Source organism: Anolis carolinensis, chromosome 6, assembly GCF_035594765.1.
Source record: "Anolis carolinensis isolate JA03-04 chromosome 6, rAnoCar3.1.pri, whole genome shotgun sequence".
Classification (NCBI taxonomy): domain Eukaryota; kingdom Metazoa; phylum Chordata; class Lepidosauria; order Squamata; family Dactyloidae; genus Anolis; species Anolis carolinensis.
The window spans coordinates 46,174,133-46,191,930 of NC_085846.1; the positions used below are offsets into that span (position 1 = coordinate 46,174,133).

Below are 17,798 nucleotides of genomic sequence, written 5' to 3' on the forward strand. Positions count from 1 at the left end.
CAGAAACATATATTTTACTTATTTTAACTTCAATAAAATAAATTATTAATGCATTATTTTGGTTGCCTTTTAGGGAAAAGTCCCCCCCCCCCCAGGCATCTTCCTTAAAAACTCTGCTATACAATATGTATAATATGTTATCATAAAACAAAACACACAGGTGCAAAAAGAAATTAAACAACAGCGTAATTCAATTACAGACAGTAGCAGCCCAGCATTATACCATTTTTAGTTTAAAGACTTTAAAAACCATTTTATTATTATTTGAACCAGCAGTGCCATGATATCTTTGTTAAGAGAAACCTTTATTAACTTGAAATAATTTAGACTTTAAAACTTGCTTAGAAGCCTATATTAATAGAAGCATATGTTTTTCAGTTGGAGTGGCATTTGCCAAGGGACCATCAAAAGGTCTTACTCTTGATACTTGCCAAGCTAAATTCACAAAGGAAAGAAACCTGAATGTTAGCACTTCATTGTGAATATATTTTTTTTATTCTTTGTCGTTGTCTATAAATTATCTTTCTTGTCTAGACATTTCTAATGCTGTTTGAACTTATACCACCCTATCTCCCCCAGAGGACTCAGGGCGGCTTCCAAAATAAACAAAACATTAAATTGTCAATAGGAGACCATACAACAAAAGTAACGTCATCAAACAAAAACATACAATTCTGCTAAAACAACCTCAAAAATTTAAAATCCAGATTCAGTCTATTCCATCAGATGGGTTTAAGATACCAATGGCCAGAACTGGACTAATTCATTCAAAGGTATAATTTAAACTTAATAACTTGTCCAGTATCCACTATCCAAACATGATATATTTCATCCATTACACAGTTAATGGTGAAGCATTGTTACATTAATTGTTTGAACTTGTATGCATCAGTGTGTGAAAGCAGAATTAGATGACATTATTGCAGGCTTCTATTTTGTTTAAATCTTATTTTTCATTGTAAGTTCTAGAAATAATGTTAAAAGAATCTGCGATAAAATGGGACATAGAGAGCCTTTATGAGTTCACAGTTTCAAAATGGATTGTCCAGTTTATCTTTCTCGGATCAATTCTTAGCTACCGAAAAAAGGATATTAAACTTACAGATTGTATTTTCCACAGATCTAAGAAAGAAAATACTTTCATTGCATCATGTTGTATTTCTTAAAATCACTCAGACTACAAGAGATCCAGACAACTGACTCCTTCTGCTTTTCTAGGTTCCACTCCTTCTTATTATTTATGGGTTATCCTCCTTATGCAATCCGTGAAGTCAACATCAATAAGTTCTGCAAAATTATTAGTGAATTTGCTTTGGAGTATCGCACCACCAGAGAACGGGTTTTGCAGCAAAAGCAGAAGCGAGCCAACCACAGAGAAAGAAATAAAACCAGAGGAAAAATGATCACAGATGTAAGTGCAAAGTGAATTTCTTAGCTCAAAATTATTTCCACCAAAGAGCATTAGTGCAATAGTTCATTAGTGCAATTAGTGCAATAGTTCAAATATTGCAACTGGTAATATTTTTTCTGAAATGTCTATGTGAGAAGTCTGCTGCAAATCAGGCCTTCTTCAAGCAGTATTTTTTTTTTACCTCAGTGAAAATATTTTGGAATGAAGGCTGCATGAGTATATGTTACCTGAAGCAGTACTCAAGTACATATACAAGTGCAGCATGTATGGCTGATATGGTCAGATTTTCATATCTAACTATCAAGCCATGAGACCATGAGCTCACCTCTGCAATCCATACGTTTCCTTTTGTTCTCACTGAACTTAATCATGGCTAGTGTACATTAATAATGCCAATATTAAATGCAGTTAATGCTAACTGACATTTGCTAACTAGATTCAAACTGGTATTTTTTTAAATCCTGGTTAAGAAGGATTAGTATCTCCTGCAATTCATTATAATATTGATGCTGACATAACAATAGTGAAAACCTGTTATCAATGCGGAAAAAGAAATTCAACAGGAGTAGAGTCAAAAGATACCGAGGAATATACAAACCTTCATTGCCTCCCAGTGTCTTAAGAAAAATGTTTGGTGGAAAAGTAATCCAACAGCCCAGCCCTAATTTATTGTTTTGGTTTTTCTAGCACTTTATTCCCAGCCCAGCCCTATATAGTCTGCATTTTGCACAAGTCTTTGCCCTGCCCTCTCGAATCTGAACTGCCGATGTTTTCTGGCCACTGGTTGTTGATGTCGGTTGATGTAAATTTATGATGTTTTATTTTTCTGGTTTTAATTGTTTTAATTCTATTATTTATTTGTTATATGTTTTTAATTGTGTTACTTTGTAATCCTGTTTATGCTGGGCTTGGTCCCATGTGGAGCCCCCGGTAGTGCAGCGGATTAAACCGCTGAGCTGCTGACAAAAGGTCAGCGGTTCGAATCTGGGGAGTGGGGTGAGCAGTTCGAAAACATGCAAATGTGAGTAGACCAATAGATACCACTCCACCGGGAAGGTAATGGCGCTCCATGCAGTCATGCCGGCCACATGACCTTGGAGGTGTCTACGGACAACACCAGCTCTTCAACTTAGAAATGGAGATGAACACCAACCCCCAAAGTCAGACACGACTAGACTTAATGTCAGGGGAAAACAAATGCAATAGCATTTGTAGCATGATTGTCTGCTGGAGAATCCTCTGCTGCAACAAAATTACATTTTCTGGCATGGATTTGACATCAAGATGTGCTCCTTCTATCCGTTTTGAGTGTCCTTTGTAGAGAGAAAAAGCAGGGTAATAATAATAATAGTAGTAGTAGTAGTAGTAATAGTAATAATAGTAATAATACTTTTTCTTGTCTCTCAGATCTGAGGATTTTGCAGTGTTTACATGATGAAGGCTCCTTCATCTGTAGTAGAGAATAGGGTCTATGTATTTGGAATCCATATGTAATAGTATGCTCAATTGCATACTATTGGAATCCATATGTAATAGTCTGCTCGACTGTAATACTATTATGATGTGTATTGAACATATATTTCTCTTTTAATGCAATTCTGACACCACTTAATGCAAGCAGGATTGCATTTCATCAATCCTAAAATAACTGAAATCAATAGTTTGTTACAAAACAATAGTTCATATATAAAAATTGTAAAAACCATCATATATTACACATAGTATGTGCAGTATCCGCATCCTAAGTAACTAACTATAAAATTATACCCTCAATATAAAGTAGCTGTAATCATTATTATAAATTTTGAGCCAGACATAGCTCTCAAAGTGATGTAACAAAGGTAACAGACATACTTTAAACTATTGATCTATTACATAGTTTAAGTAGCACTGAGATTCTGAATTTTATTTTTAAAGTGCTAAAAATTATTTTATGATATGAATACTGTTGACAGTCAAAGCAAGACTGTTGAGTGGTGATCCATTAACTATATATATATATAGTCCATTGATCCGATGTATCTGCTCTAGTTAAGGTTTCATACATTTATGTACAAGTATGAGGCAGAAAATTATCCAGTATAAGCTAACAAAGTTCTAACCAGAATTATTAATTTGAGATCAGAATAGGAATAATTACATATTAAAGTGCTAAATGGGTTATAGGCAATTAGACTTATGAGCTGCCATTATAAAAATATTGTTACTTATTTTCTGTCAAGTGATCTTTAAAATTCCTTTAGCTTCTAATTCTTATTTTAAATTGTTGCAGTTTTACTTAACTCAGATAAAGTTGAAAGAAGTGCCAGTACTTAATGGCAGATTCCAGCTATCTTGAATGTGAAACTATGGACTCACAATTAGATGTTAATACTTCATCATACTCTTTCAGATTTGGCATTGGTAGCTGTGCACTGATTAGTGGCAGGGTCAGCACTCCGGCAAATGAAGTAATAAATAATATGAAAAGCCAGATGAATAAAATGGATCCAAATAGGCAAGAATTTAAAGCACTCCCTCCTATTTCTTCCTCTTTCTTGGTTTCTCATCGTGGAAATGTGACTTTATTGAAATTACATAATAACTTTTTCTAAATCAGGCTGCTTTTAAAGAAATAAGATTTTATTTTATATATTGTTAGATATTATAGGGCCATGGTCATGGCTCTAATATAAAATGGTTGAGTTAATTACATTATAATTAAAAATCCAGAGGCTCAATGAATCATATATTTTTTATATTTAAAACCCAGCTCCTTTCCACTCCAAGTTGTGCTGGTGCCTTTGCTGACATCGGTAAAGGTGCCTACTGACACACAGGAGTTCTCTGGAGCTCCATGGCCACTGCTGTGGAAACATCAAAGGGCTCGGGCTGTGGCGCAGGCTGGAGAGCAGCTGCAATGAATCACTGCAATGAATCACTCTGACCAGGAGGTCATGAGTTCGAGGCCCGCTCGGAGCCTATGTTTGTCTTGTCTTTGTTCTATGTTAAAAGGCATTGAATGTTTGCCAATATGTGTAATGTGAGTCCTGAGTCCCCTTCGGCGTGAGAAGGGCGGAATATAAATGCTGCAAATAAATAAATAAATAATTGTTACAATCAAATGGGACCAAAATGATTTTGATACTCCTAAATAGTCAGGACTCCATTCATGCCACTGCTGTGGTTCACAAGCAGAGAGGTATAAATACCTTGGCCTGTGCTACCTTTCTCTGTTGTTAGTAATGGGAAGGTTAAAACATGATTTTCCTGGCTCATTTATAGTTTTTCACATGATCTACTTCTATGGGAAAGGTTAAAATGACTGTGATTCAGCAATCACAAAACAGTAACATGGGCAGTATCAGTCATAGAACGGTGGTCAATGTAATCAGAATCAGGCACAATCAGCTAGCAGTTGTAGATCCCATTATATACTAATAATTTAATCTCTCTCTGTAAAGTGCTACCTTCTTTGCCATACTGATTTCATTGTAGGAGGGAATTCCATTGTTCAGATTCCTTGAGTTATTGTTGACGTCCAATCATTCTAAATGCTGTGGGATTTCTCAGTAATCATATTTTGATTATTTTAAAATTTTAGTGTTTACAACCGATACTTTAATCCAACTGACATACTATTATCAACTCTGTTTTTTCTTCGTGTACTCTGTGAATGCACACTAATGGAGAAGGCTGCACCTGCGCAGGCTCCAACGGATACTCTTCCAAGCTAAAGTTTGAAATTTGGCGGTAACCCCGCCCCTCTTCCCGGAGGGTATAAAGGGCGCCCTCCGCGCCCGCTCTCCAGTTCCTTTTTTTCCGCCGCAAAGCTCACTTCGGACTCTTCGTTCTTATGTCAACCACGCGTTTTAAACGGTGCACTCAGTGTGCCGCTAAGATTCCAGATTCCGACGGCCACGCTAAGTGCCTTTTCTGCCTTGGCGAAAGCCACGTCGTCGCTACCTGCCGTTTTTGCCTGGCCTTTACAGCTCAGGCCAGAAGAAATAGAGCTGCGAGACTCCGTGCAGCTCTTTACGAAAAAACTCTTGCTCCTGAGGCTTCCACTTCCACCTCGGCCTCGATGGCGTCCAGGCCTGCTCCGTCGGTATCATCTAAAACCTCGAAATCCTCGAGACCGCGACCGACCAAACCGCCCTGCACGGTGACCACCGCTACGGTATCCACCCGGTCGGGCAAGATGGGCCCTTCATCGACTTCGAGTTCGGTGGCTTCGGCCATTTCCACTCGATCCCGCCTGGCTTCGCCGCCATCTTCTTCCGCCATGAAGATTGCCTTCAAGAGGGCTCAGGAGGAATCCAGACGGGCTCAATCTGACTCGGCAGCTGTGTGCCCGATTCCCCCGACGCCGGGAAAATCGCTGAGGGTCGCGTCGAAACAACCCCCAGCAAAGAAACGAATGATCCAGAGGTCGTCCTCCTCAGCGTCTTCGAAGAAGGACGTCCCCTCCTCTGGGCCTTCCTCTAGGAGATCCTCTCCTATCCAACCAGCACAACGCCTCCGCTCCTCTTCCTCTCCTCATGGTCAGTCCTCGGATGCGGACGCTCAAGCCTCCCCCGACCGGTCGGTCAGGACAGTTATTAAGGCTCCCCAGCCGGCACCATCTCGTCTTCCGGCTCGACAAGAACTCTTTCCCCCGGTTCAAACACCTGAGAGGGGTAGACAGATGACGCGCTTAGCCCGCGCCGCCCAGGCCTCCGCTCCCAAGGGCGTTCCTCCACAGCCGGCTCCCGCTGCTCCTGAGGTGATACCTCATCAGGACTCTGTGCTTGTTTCTCCTCCCCGGTCCCCTCAAGGGCCCGAGGAGGATGACCCCGATATCGAACGCCCCGAGTCGATACTCTCCGCCTCCGTTGTCTCTCTCGGTCTCGACCTCTCCCCGCCTCACGACGCCTACGAGGTCGACCCACCTTCCCCGACGGATAATATTCGGGCTTTCTCCGACCAGATGGTCAGAATGGCAGACGCTCTGGGGATGGAAATTAAACAAACTTCAAAGGCCGTTACTGACCCCGTTTTCAAGAGGGTTCAAGCCCAAGCCCCGCCAGCCACCTTGCTGCCTTTTCTTCCATACCTCCTGGACGTCATCCAGGCATCTTGGAAGACTCCATCTTCGATACCTCCAACCTCTAAGAAAATAGAGGCCTGGTACCGAACCGATGACGAAGCCTTGGAATGGCTCAAGCATCACCCTGACCCAAACTCCATGGTGGTAAAGGCCTCCCAATCGTCGGGTCGACACTCCAACTCCCCTGCCGACAGAGAGGGCAAACGCTTCGATGCGGTAGGCCGCAAGCTGTACTCCGGTGCTCTCCTCCTTTGCCGTATGGCAAACTACGGGGCCTGCATGGGCGCTTATCAACAGATCCTCTGGGAGAAAGCCCAACCCTTCTTCGCCAAGCTTTCTGACGAAGACCGGTCAGTCCTTTCGAGGAGGCGGACTCTCTCGCACACCACCAAATTCAAATGGCTAAGCATACCGGTGATACCGCCGGAAAAATGATTGCCCACGCGGTCGCGATCAGACGGCATGCATGGCTTCGGTCCTCAGGACTCTCTTCTTCCTCTCGACAAGTGATCGAAGACCTTCCTTTCGACACCCAGGGCCTTTTCAATTCTGGCACTGATGACAAACTTAAGTCCAATCACGACTTCAAGATTCTCGCAACAAAGTGCGGGACCGATCAACCTCAGGCTCAGCGGACCCGATGGTTCCCGCAACGGTACCGTCGCTACCCTCAGCCTTTTCGTCACCAGCCGTTTCGACGCTCGTCGAGCTCGAGTCACCACAGTCATCAGCAACAACCTCGCCGCCAGCACCAGGTCCCGAAAGGTCGGGGCAAAGGTCCTGCAGCTATGCCACAACCCCAACGACGGGCCTGACGCCCACTCTCTCGGGGATCTCTCTATCTCCACTACTACTGCCACTACCATGCCGTTCCTAGGCCCCGACCAGATCCTTCCTCTCTGTTCTTTTCTCGACCGCCTAGCTCCTTTCTACCGCGAATGGGAGTCTATCACCTCAGATGCCTGGGTTCTTCGCATTGTCAGAGACGGCTATGCCTTGGAATTCGAAACTTTGCCACCCACGGGTCACATCCTCCACACCGACCCTTCACCGGAAATATGCGCCGAGGTCGACTCCCTTCTGGCGAAGGGCGCAATCCAGCCTTCTCCTTCCGAGCAGGACACTCGAGGTTTCTTCTCGAGATACTTTACGGTTCCCAAGCGGGGCGGAGGTCTTCGGCCTATCCTCGACCTACGGGCTCTAAACCTCTTCATTCTGCCTTCAAAATTTCGAATAGTTTCAGTGGCCTCCATCCTCCCAATGCTCCGACACAGAGACTACTTCGCCTCTATAGACTTACGCGACGCGTATTTCCACGTCTCGGTGCGTCGATCCCACAGACGCTTCCTTTCCTTCAAGCTCCTGGGACACTCTTACCAGTTCACAGTTCTCCCTTTCGGCCTCGTCACGGCCCCAAGGGTCTTTACAAAGGTGGTCGCCGTGGTGGCAGCGCACCTCAGGAAACAGGGCATTATGGTCTTTCCTTATCTGGACGATTGGATGATTGTCACGTCCGACCCCTCATCCCTTCAAAACCACGTCTCACAGACTCTTTCTCTCCTGCAACGGCTGGGCCTTCAGTTGAATGTCTCAAAGTCTCAACTCCTCCCAACCACAGAGATCCGCTTCATTGGAGCTCTCTTCAACTCCATCACGGAAACCGCCTCCCTACCGAAGGACAGGTTCCTAGCCCTTCAACAGCACCTTTCTCTCCTCCTCCGCAACCGCAGGATCCGAGCCCACGTGGTCCAAGTTCTTCTGGGTCACATGGCCTCCACGGTCATGGTTACCCCTTTCGCCAGATTACGTCTCAGACCTCTCCAGAGATGGTTTATAGACTCTTTCAAACCCCATCGGCATCCGAGCTCAATGTTTCTCACGGTACCGAACCACGTTCGCCTCTCCCTTCGTTGGTGGCAGGACCCAGCGAACGTTTGTGTGGGGCTTCCCTTCCATCCCTCCCTACCGTCAGTCACCATCACGACCGACGCCTCCAATTTTGCGTGGGGAGCCCACATGTCGTACCTCACCGTCAGGGACCTGTGGTCCACCCAAGAAAGGTCTCACCACATAAACTTTCTAGAACTGTTATCAATCTTCAAAGCCCTCCGGGCGTTTGCTCGCTTTCTTCCCCACAAGTCTGTTCTAATCCAAACGGACAACGTAGTAGCCATGTACTACATCAACAAACAAGGGGGTACGGGCTCGAGAAAACTCATGGCTCTCTCGATGGACATTTGGCTATGGTGCATAGCGAGACACATAACTCTGTCGGCAGCTCACCTTCCGGGGGCTCAAAACACTCTGGCAGACTCTCTAAGCAGAATAACGACCTCCCCCCACGAGTGGCGTCTCGATCCCGAGATCCTGAAATCCGTCTTCGACGATTGGGGCTGGCCAGCTCTGGACCTTTTTGCCTCCCCCTCGAACGCTCAACTTCCTCGCTTCGGAGCGAGACTACCTCCAAACTCGACTCCGGGCTGTCTCGGAGACGCGTTTCTCCTCGACTGGACTCTCGAACCCGTCTATCTTTTTCCTCCCTTCCCTCTCATCTCGAGAGTAATAGAGAGACTCTATCTAACACCGACATCGGCCATCCTGATCGCCCCTGCATGGCCACGCCAGCCGTGGTATCCCACGCTACTCTGGATGTGTGCGCATCCTCCCCGCACTCTCCCAACTCTCCCTCATCTACTATCTTCGCAGAAGGGACAGGTCCTCCACCCCGACGTCCCGTCCCTACACCTGACTGCCTGGAGGATACTTCCTTAAATTCTCTCCACCCAGACCTGCAGGCGATCCTTCGCGCCGCTCACAAACCGGCCACATCGAAGGCCTATAAGCTGGCAAAATTCCAAACTTTCCTTCGGGACCGACGCGTCGATCCCGCCTCTACTTCGATCCCGCTGGTCATGGACTTCCTACTTTCCCTTGCTTATCGTCAACTTTCTCTGGCCTCGATAAAATCCTATCTCGCTGCTCTCTCCTGGCATTTTCAACGTCAGGGACAACCCTCTCTCTTTTCTAACAGCCTCATTAAGACCTTCCTTCAAGGTTACAACAACTTGCACCCTCCAGTTCAACCTCCGACTCCCGGATGGAGCCTCGAACTCGTCCTTTCTCAACTAGCTGCAGCTCCCTTCAAACCTATGGCCTCTGCAGACCTTCACCTTCTCTCTTGGAAGACTGCCTTCCTTATCGCTATCACCTCTGCGCGCAGGCCTTCGGAACTGGCTGCTCTCCGGGTGGACGAACCCTATCTCCGTTTCCACCACGACAGGGCTGTCCTTCGCCCGGACATCACCTTCCTACCTAAGGTGGTCTCTGCTTTTCACCTGAACCAGGACATAATACTTCCTGCTTTCTTCCCTAATCCTTCTTCTTCTCTGGAACGGAAACTCCATCTCCTCGATGTCAGGAGAGCCCTCCTTTTCTACAAGGACAGGACTAAGGACATACGTAAGTCACCTAGACTGTTTGTGGCTTACGCTACCCATAAACTGGGCGAACCACTTTCTTCCCAAAGACTCTCACACTGGATTGCTCAGACCATCGAGCTCGCTTATCAGCTGGCCAAACGCCAACCCCCCTCTTCGATCCGCCCTAGATCTACGAGGGGCCTTTCCACCTCTACGGCCTTCCTGAGGGGCGTCCCTCTCGACTCCATCTGTCGAGCGGCTATCTGGTCCACTCCATCCACCTTTGTTTCACACTACAGGATGGACTCAAGGAACCTCAAGGACTCGGCCTTTGCCAGGTCCGTCCTTTCCTCCTGCCTTACCTAAGGTTGTTGCCTTACTCAAAACCAGTTTTCGGGTTTATCCTTCTTACAGGCTGACCGTTGTCATCCACCCCGTTTGTAATCGATGTGCTCAGTGATTCTTTAACGTAGTGCTTGTGTACTATACTTACCCACTGCACTGAAATGTATTTTCTTTTTGAATACTTCTCCCTCTGTTTTCAGAGAATGAGTTTATGCCTACCTCTGTATTTTCTTACAGACTATTGCTTACTTACAATGTTGTGATTATGTTCTGGATCCTAACCTCAAGGATCGGTTTTTTTGCACTATATGCTATTGCATCGCTTCTTTGACCGTTGCACTTGCTTGTTTTTGAACCTTGTGCTCAATAAATGTGTTGTTTGGACACTAGACTGGTTATCGGGTTTGCTATCCCACCTACCTACACCTCAGCTTGCTAGTCTCCATTAGTGTGCATTCACAGAGTACACGAAGAAAAAGGACAGGTTGCTTACCTGTAACCGTGTTTCTTCGAGTGTACTCTGTGAATTCACACAATCCCGCCCTTCCTTCCCCACATGCAAACCTCTCCCTTTCTCGCTGCCTTTGCGGCGTAGGAACTGGAGAGCGGGCGCGGAGGGCGCCCTTTATACCCTCCGGGAAGAGGGGCGGGGTTACCGCCAAATTTCAAACTTTAGCTTGGAAGAGTATCCGTTGGAGCCTGCGCAGGCGCAGGCTTCTCCATTAGTGTGAATTCACAGAGTACACTCGAAGAAACACGGTTACAGGTAAGCAACCTGTCCTTACAAGTACTGTACGCCGCTGGCAAATAATAGCATTTATGCTAAATGGCAGCTGGAGGGTACTTCAACCAAAAGCTAGCTAGCTGTCTGTCTGTCTGTGTTGGTAAAACATCATTAGTGTGGTCAATAGATACAGATAAAATTGACTTTTGACTTTCTGGAGAGCCATCTCATGCATCCATGTGGAATTCTTGTTTGTTTATTATAGGGGTGGATAACTGTAGAAGGCTAGGGGGCTGTATTAAGCTAAAAAAAAAAATTTTTAATGTCACAAATGTCCTCTAATGCATGGGGGGCATTTTCACCATGTTTTTAGGCCTCTTGAGGCATTTTATGCCTGGGCTCTCCTGTGTCTAAAATGGTCTGGTGGGCAAACATAAGCCCCCACTTTCTTTAGAGGGCTTTTGGTGACATACAACCCCCTCCCCATTGAAAAAAATATTTTTGACACCTGCTTGTACATTTGGATCATAAAAACAGCCCTGGAGGCATCTGCCATTCTGACCTTTCCTCTCCCCTCCTCCTACCCCCTGACTACATATATCCAGCAGGCAATTTGTATCACAAGATAATAAATTACATCCAGCACAGTTACAGGATTTTTTAAAAAAAATCCTATTCCAGCTCCTTATAGTGAAAAGTAAGTAGGTACCAAGTTACTCCTTGGAAATATGAGTCACTTTCTAATTTTGGTTCCTGTATAGTACCTCACGTTCTGTTGAGACTATTCAAAAATCTGAATGTTTTACGGCTGCTACACAGACTTGTAATAAGGATAATACTAAACTTTTCCCATCCAAAAATGATGAAGTCATGGATGTAGTCAGCAAAGGCTTCATCCACACTTTGGATATATATGTACAACCAAGTTAAAAGATATGCTCAGCTTAGAAATCCAGTGAGTAAGCAAACAGGCTCCTGCAAAGGATCATTACCTTGTTGAGGTGCTGAAGCTTGGGTGACGATGATGCCATGAGCGAAACCGTGAAGGGACACACAAGACAGGATGGTTATAGCAGTAAGGTAATTCTCAAGATCCTGCAAGGTAGACTCCAGCAATACATGGAGTGAGAGTTGCCATATTTACAGGCTGGGTTTAGAAAAGGCAGAGGAACGAGAGACCAAATTGTCAATATCCGCTGGATAATCGAGGAGGGTGGGTAGTTTAAAAAAAAAACATATATTTCTGTTTTATTGACTATTCTAAAGCCTTTGCCTGTGTGGATCATAATAAATTGTGGCAAGTTCTTGGTGGTATGGGGATACCAAGTCACCTTTTCTGCCTCCTGAGGAATCTGTATAATGACCAAGTAGCAACAATAAGAACAGACCACGGAACAACATTCAATATTAGGAAAGGAGTACGGCAGGGCTGTATACTCTCACCCTACCTAAATCAACTTATATGCCGAACACATCATGTGACGTGTGGGGCTTGATTAATCCAAGGCTGGATTTAAAATTGCTGGGAGAAACATTAACAACCTCATATATGCAGATGATACCACTTTGATGGCTGAAAGACAGGAGAAGCTGGGGAACCTTATAACCAAGGTGAAAGAAGAAAATGCAAAAGCTGGGTTGCAGTTAAACATCAAGAAAACCAAGATTATGGCAACCAGACTGATTGATAACTAGCAAATAGAGGGAGAAAACATAGAGGCAGTAACAAAATTTACATTTCTAGGCGCGAAGATTACTGCAGACACAGACTGTAGCCAGGAAATCAGAAGATGTTTACTTCTTGGGAGGAGAGCAATGACCAATCCCGATAAAATAGTGAAGAGTAGAGACATTACACTGACAACAAAGGTCCGCATAATTAAACTAATGGTATTCCCTGTAACAACCTAAGGATGCGATAGCTGGACCATAAGGAAGGCTGAGTGAAGGAAGATAGATGCTTTTGAACTGTAGTGTTGGAGGAAAATTCTGATAGTGCCTTGGACCGCAAGAAGATCAAACCAGTCCGTACTCCAGAAAATAAAGCCAGCCTGCTAACTGGAGGGAGGGATATTAGAGGCAAAGATGAAGTACTTTGGCCACATAATGAGAAGACAGGAAAGCTTGGAGAAGACAATGATGCTGGGGAAAATGGAAGGAAAAAGAAAGAGAGGCCAACCAAAAGCAAGATGGATGGATGGTATCCTTGAAGGGACTGGTTTGTCCTTGAAGGAACTAGGGGTGGTGCTAACAGGGAGCTCTGGCATGGGCTGGTCCATGAAGTCACTGAAGGGTCGGAAGCGACTGAATAAATAAACAACAACAGAAATATTGGTGATAGTAATTTGCTGCACTTAGATACAACACTGCTAGGCCAACACTACCCAAATATTGGATAGAAAGCTATGTTTCCTTCTTTGAAAACCTCCTACCACAGGTTACTCAATATATAGTGAGTGGCTGCTCCAGCACAAAAATGCCTAACAACAGCATAGGCATAACCTATTTAGATAAAATGGTGTAAGTTATAGATTGTTAGGAACAAAAATACCTTATCTGTCCTTGATTGTAATTTTCTGCCAGCCAATAATATTAAGGGGTTAAATATGCAACACAGTTTTGTGGAGGGATATATTTTTACTGGCATGGAAGAGTCGTACCATAATGTGAATAAACAAACAAAGCATACCTACAGGAGTTCAGTTGCCAAAGGACTGGCTGTTTTTCAATGTCACTAAGCCCAAAGCAAAACAAACAGCTCCCTTGTGGAACAAAGCATACCCTTAAAAAGCAATGCCAGCATGCTGTTGTTCATGCCATGTACAGCTAATCCTTTTTATATAAAGTGTGCTAAAAAACATCATAAATGACAAAACAAATGAGGGAATACTTTCATTTCATTCTCATAGTGAATGTTCTGGAACAAAAATAGATTAAGTTCAATAAAATAATGTTTGAACAACAGTTTAATGATTAACCTGAAGCCAGTAAATGTTAATCAAACTAAGGGCATAAATACAGTAGAGTCTCACTTATCCAACATAAACAGGCCGGCAGAACATTAGATAAGCAAATATGTTAGATAATAAGGACAGATTAAGGAAAAGCCTATTAAACATCAAATTAAGTTATGATTTTAAAAATTAAGCACCAAAACATCATGTTATACAACAAATTTGACAGAAAAAGTAGTTCAATACGCAGTAATGCTATGTTGTAATTACTGTATTTACGAATTTAGCACCAAAATATCACGATATATTGAAAACATTGACTACAAAAATGCGTTGGATAATCCAGAATGTTGGATAAGCGAGTGTTGGATAAGTGAGACTCTACTGTACCATAAAGGCACCACGTTCTGTCAGATCTTGTGATCCTGGGTGGGAGATCAAACACCAGATGCTGTAGACCAGAGGTCCTCAAACTTTTAAAGCGGCGGGCCGGTCCACAATCCTTCAGACTGTTGAGGGGCCGAATTATCATTTGAAAAAAAAAAAATGAACAAATTTCTATGCACACTGCACATGTCTTATTTGTAGTGCAAAAAACAACAACAATGAAAGAACAATACAATATTTGAATATAAGAACAATTTTAACCAACATAAGTCTATCAGGATTTCAATGGAAAGTGTGGACCTGCTTCTGGCCAATGAGATAGTCAAGTTAATTAGAATTGTTGTTGTTGTTGTTGTTGTGTGCCTTCAAGTCATGTCAGACTTTGGCCGAGCCTGAGTCTAAAATTATTCATTTATTTATTTACTACATTTATTTACTACATTTATTTCCCACCCTTCTCACCCCAAAGGGGACTCAGAGCAGCTGTATGTACATACAATATATTATATTATTAGCATAGCACAATATTAGCATTATATATTACTATATATTGAACTATACCACTATGCTGTAATATTATTAGTAATATTATATGTAATATAGAATATATAATGATTATATGGTATTATTATTAGTGTTATATTGTATTACATTATTATTATCAATATTATATGTATATACAATATATTATATTATAAAACTGAGGGCGGGGGCCAGGTAAATGACCTCGGAGGGCCGCATCCGGCCCCCGGGCCTTAGTTTGGGGACCCCTGCTGTAGACTATGGCTGGATCTACAGTACCATACAATACAGTTTCAGAATTCAGATTAACTGCATTGAACTGGATTATACGAGTCTACACTGCCATGTAATCAAATTCAATGCAGTAAATTTGCATTCTGAAATTGGATTATATGGCAATGTAGATTCAACCTATATTTCAGAGAAAGAAACTGGGCACCATCTACACTGACAAATAATGCATTTTACCTGCATTGAACAGCATTGTATGGCAGTGTAGACTCATATAATGCAGTTCACTGTTATTAAACTGCATTATATGGCAAATGAGGCCTGGCCAAAAAACCTCTGAAAATTCCTTGCCTAAGAAAATAATATGTAGGAAATTTATGGCATTGCCATAATTTGACAGGGAACTTGAAGATGCAGATACACAAATACAATATCCAAATTAGAGATTATATTGCAGATTCTGGAAATTTTTCCTTGCTTTCTTTCTTCTATGTTAGTTTACAGTAGCTCATGGGAGGCATAGTTTTGAAACATTGTGTCAACGGAACAGTGAAAAGGATGCCTAAATGTCAGTTCTAATTTCCCACATAACTCTCACATTATTTTATCCTCATGGGCAGAAGAACAGCTCTATATATCTTCTGTCTAAGGAGGGAGTGGAGTGAGAAACACAAATATGTGTTATTAAAGTCAGCATTCCATCCACTCCAATGAGAAATGAACCTGTTCAGAACTCACTGGAATCCATATAATGCTGAGTTCCCGGGAGAAAAGAAGATGGAGGAGAAGACAGTAAATTAGTCCGCTTGTGCATTTTACACTATTCCCAAGGAAGACATTACATGATGATAAGAAATGTGTGTAGCAACATTCTACCAGGAACTGAGGATATACTGTAACAAGTGGCAGGTTCCACTTGTTCTGTCTTACAGTGCACTCAGATAGATGAATGTTGACAAGTCTGAGGTTTAAAAAAAGGGGGCATTGAGGAATTTCCACCTCCGAAACTACTCAAATCTGCTTAACAGTCTCCGTGATTATTGGAATCCTACCGGAGTTCTGTAATTGTTTCAACATTGGACTAGGATATCCTCTTCTTGGAGCCTCCGGTAGCACAGCGGGTTAAACCGCTGAGTTGCTGAATGTGCTGACTGAAAGGTCGGAGGTTCAAATCCGGGGAGTTGGGTGAGCTCCTGCTGCCAACCTAGTAGTTCAAAAACATGCAAACGTGAATATTTATTTCATTTTATTTATTTACAACATTTATACCCTGCCCTTCTCACCCGAGGGGACTCAGGGCAGCTTACAAAAATTGGCAAAATTTAATGCCCAAAATGCAATCATAAAAACAAAACAATATAAACAGATCCATTAATAACATTGTTAAAACACATTATAAAAACCTTAAAAACATATATATAATTAATTCCATTCGTCCGAGATCCTCATGCTTCATCCTTAAATCAGGCCATGTTAACTTTGTCGTTTACTCATCAAAAGCTTGGGCACATAACCATGTTTTCACGGCCCTTCTGATCTGAGTAGATCAATAGGTACCACTCTAGCGGGAAGGTAACGGTGCTCCATGCAGTCATGCCGGCCACATGACCTTGGAGGTGTCTACGGACAATGCTGACTCTTCGGCTTAGAAACGGAGAGCACCATCCGCCAGAGTCAGACACGACTAGACTTAATGTCAGGGGAAAACCTTTACCTTTACCTATCCTCTTTTCCTTACATGGAAATGTATTCCTCCATTTTTCCAAAATGTAATCCATTTTTATAAGCATTTTTCCTAAGGTACACTTTTTTCACAGTATTAATTAAAGAATATTTATATGTACTTTTCATATATACATACCACTATGCTAATTTTTCAAATGTACAGATACTTTTTGCACATTTTATTTCAGAGAAATTCTGGGATTACATATGTGTATGTCATTGTGAATATAATTATAAGCATAATAGTAAACAACAGGAAGAATTGAGAAATTCCAAAATGGCTATTCCCTAGAGAAGTAGAGGTAGTATAGACTGGGAATGTATGCAGGAAACCATTATACACATAACTCTTTCATTTAAAGGTTTTTTTTTACCCACTCCAATAACAAATCCTCATGTTACAGTCAAAAGTGGTGGAAGTGGGAAGTTATACCTGAGCTTTTTTTTCCATATAGGAGACTTCTTGTGCTGAACATGCCAGAGTTGTCTATGGTCTGAGAAACTGCAGACTTCTTTCCCTAGATTTGGGAACTGGGTTGTGTTTTTGTTGGTTTTGTTTTTATTGTCTTGGTAATGCAGCTTTAGCAAAAATGAAGAATAACATAATTTACTGGAAGTGTGAGAGAAAAGCATTTTCTAATCAGGGTAGGACAGCTTTTGAAATTCACCTTTACACAGGCTGTTCACTATTTTCATACTTAATCAGCCCACCATTACTCTTCTGGTTCATGTTTTGAAATATATTTCCTAAATACTTTCTGTCCTTTTCTACCCTGCTTGGCTGCTCTGGTAGACTGATGAAGAAGATGACAATGAGGTATGGCTGTACAAGAGCATGCCCTGTTTTTTGTGTGCTGTGAAACTTGCTGATAGAAACATCCATATAAAGTAAACCCTTTATTATCATACTCTTTGGAAGATTGCTGTAATCTTCTTAACTTATTTACCTGGGGAAAAACCATTTAAACTCAGAGGGATTTCCTTTTAAGTATATACATATGTAGCTTTGAAT

General features: G+C 42.7%; 1 protein-coding gene across 11 annotated transcripts in view; it reads left to right on the forward strand.

Moving 5' to 3' along the window:
- Window positions 1-17,798, forward strand: part of fhod3 (formin homology 2 domain containing 3) — a 326,788-nt gene that overhangs the window by 287,120 nt on the left and 21,870 nt on the right. For 8 of the 11 annotated variants that reach the window (XM_062984260.1, XM_062984262.1, XM_062984267.1 and 5 more), the window contains 2 exons: window positions 1,219-1,411; window positions 17,580-17,603. In XM_062984260.1, coding sequence (XP_062840330.1) covers window positions 1,219-1,411; window positions 17,580-17,603 — 217 coding nt within the window. The remainder of the gene's footprint in view (window positions 1-1,218; window positions 1,412-17,579; window positions 17,604-17,798) is intronic. The other 3 variants (XM_062984258.1, XM_062984261.1, XM_062984265.1) reach the window with 1 other exon arrangement.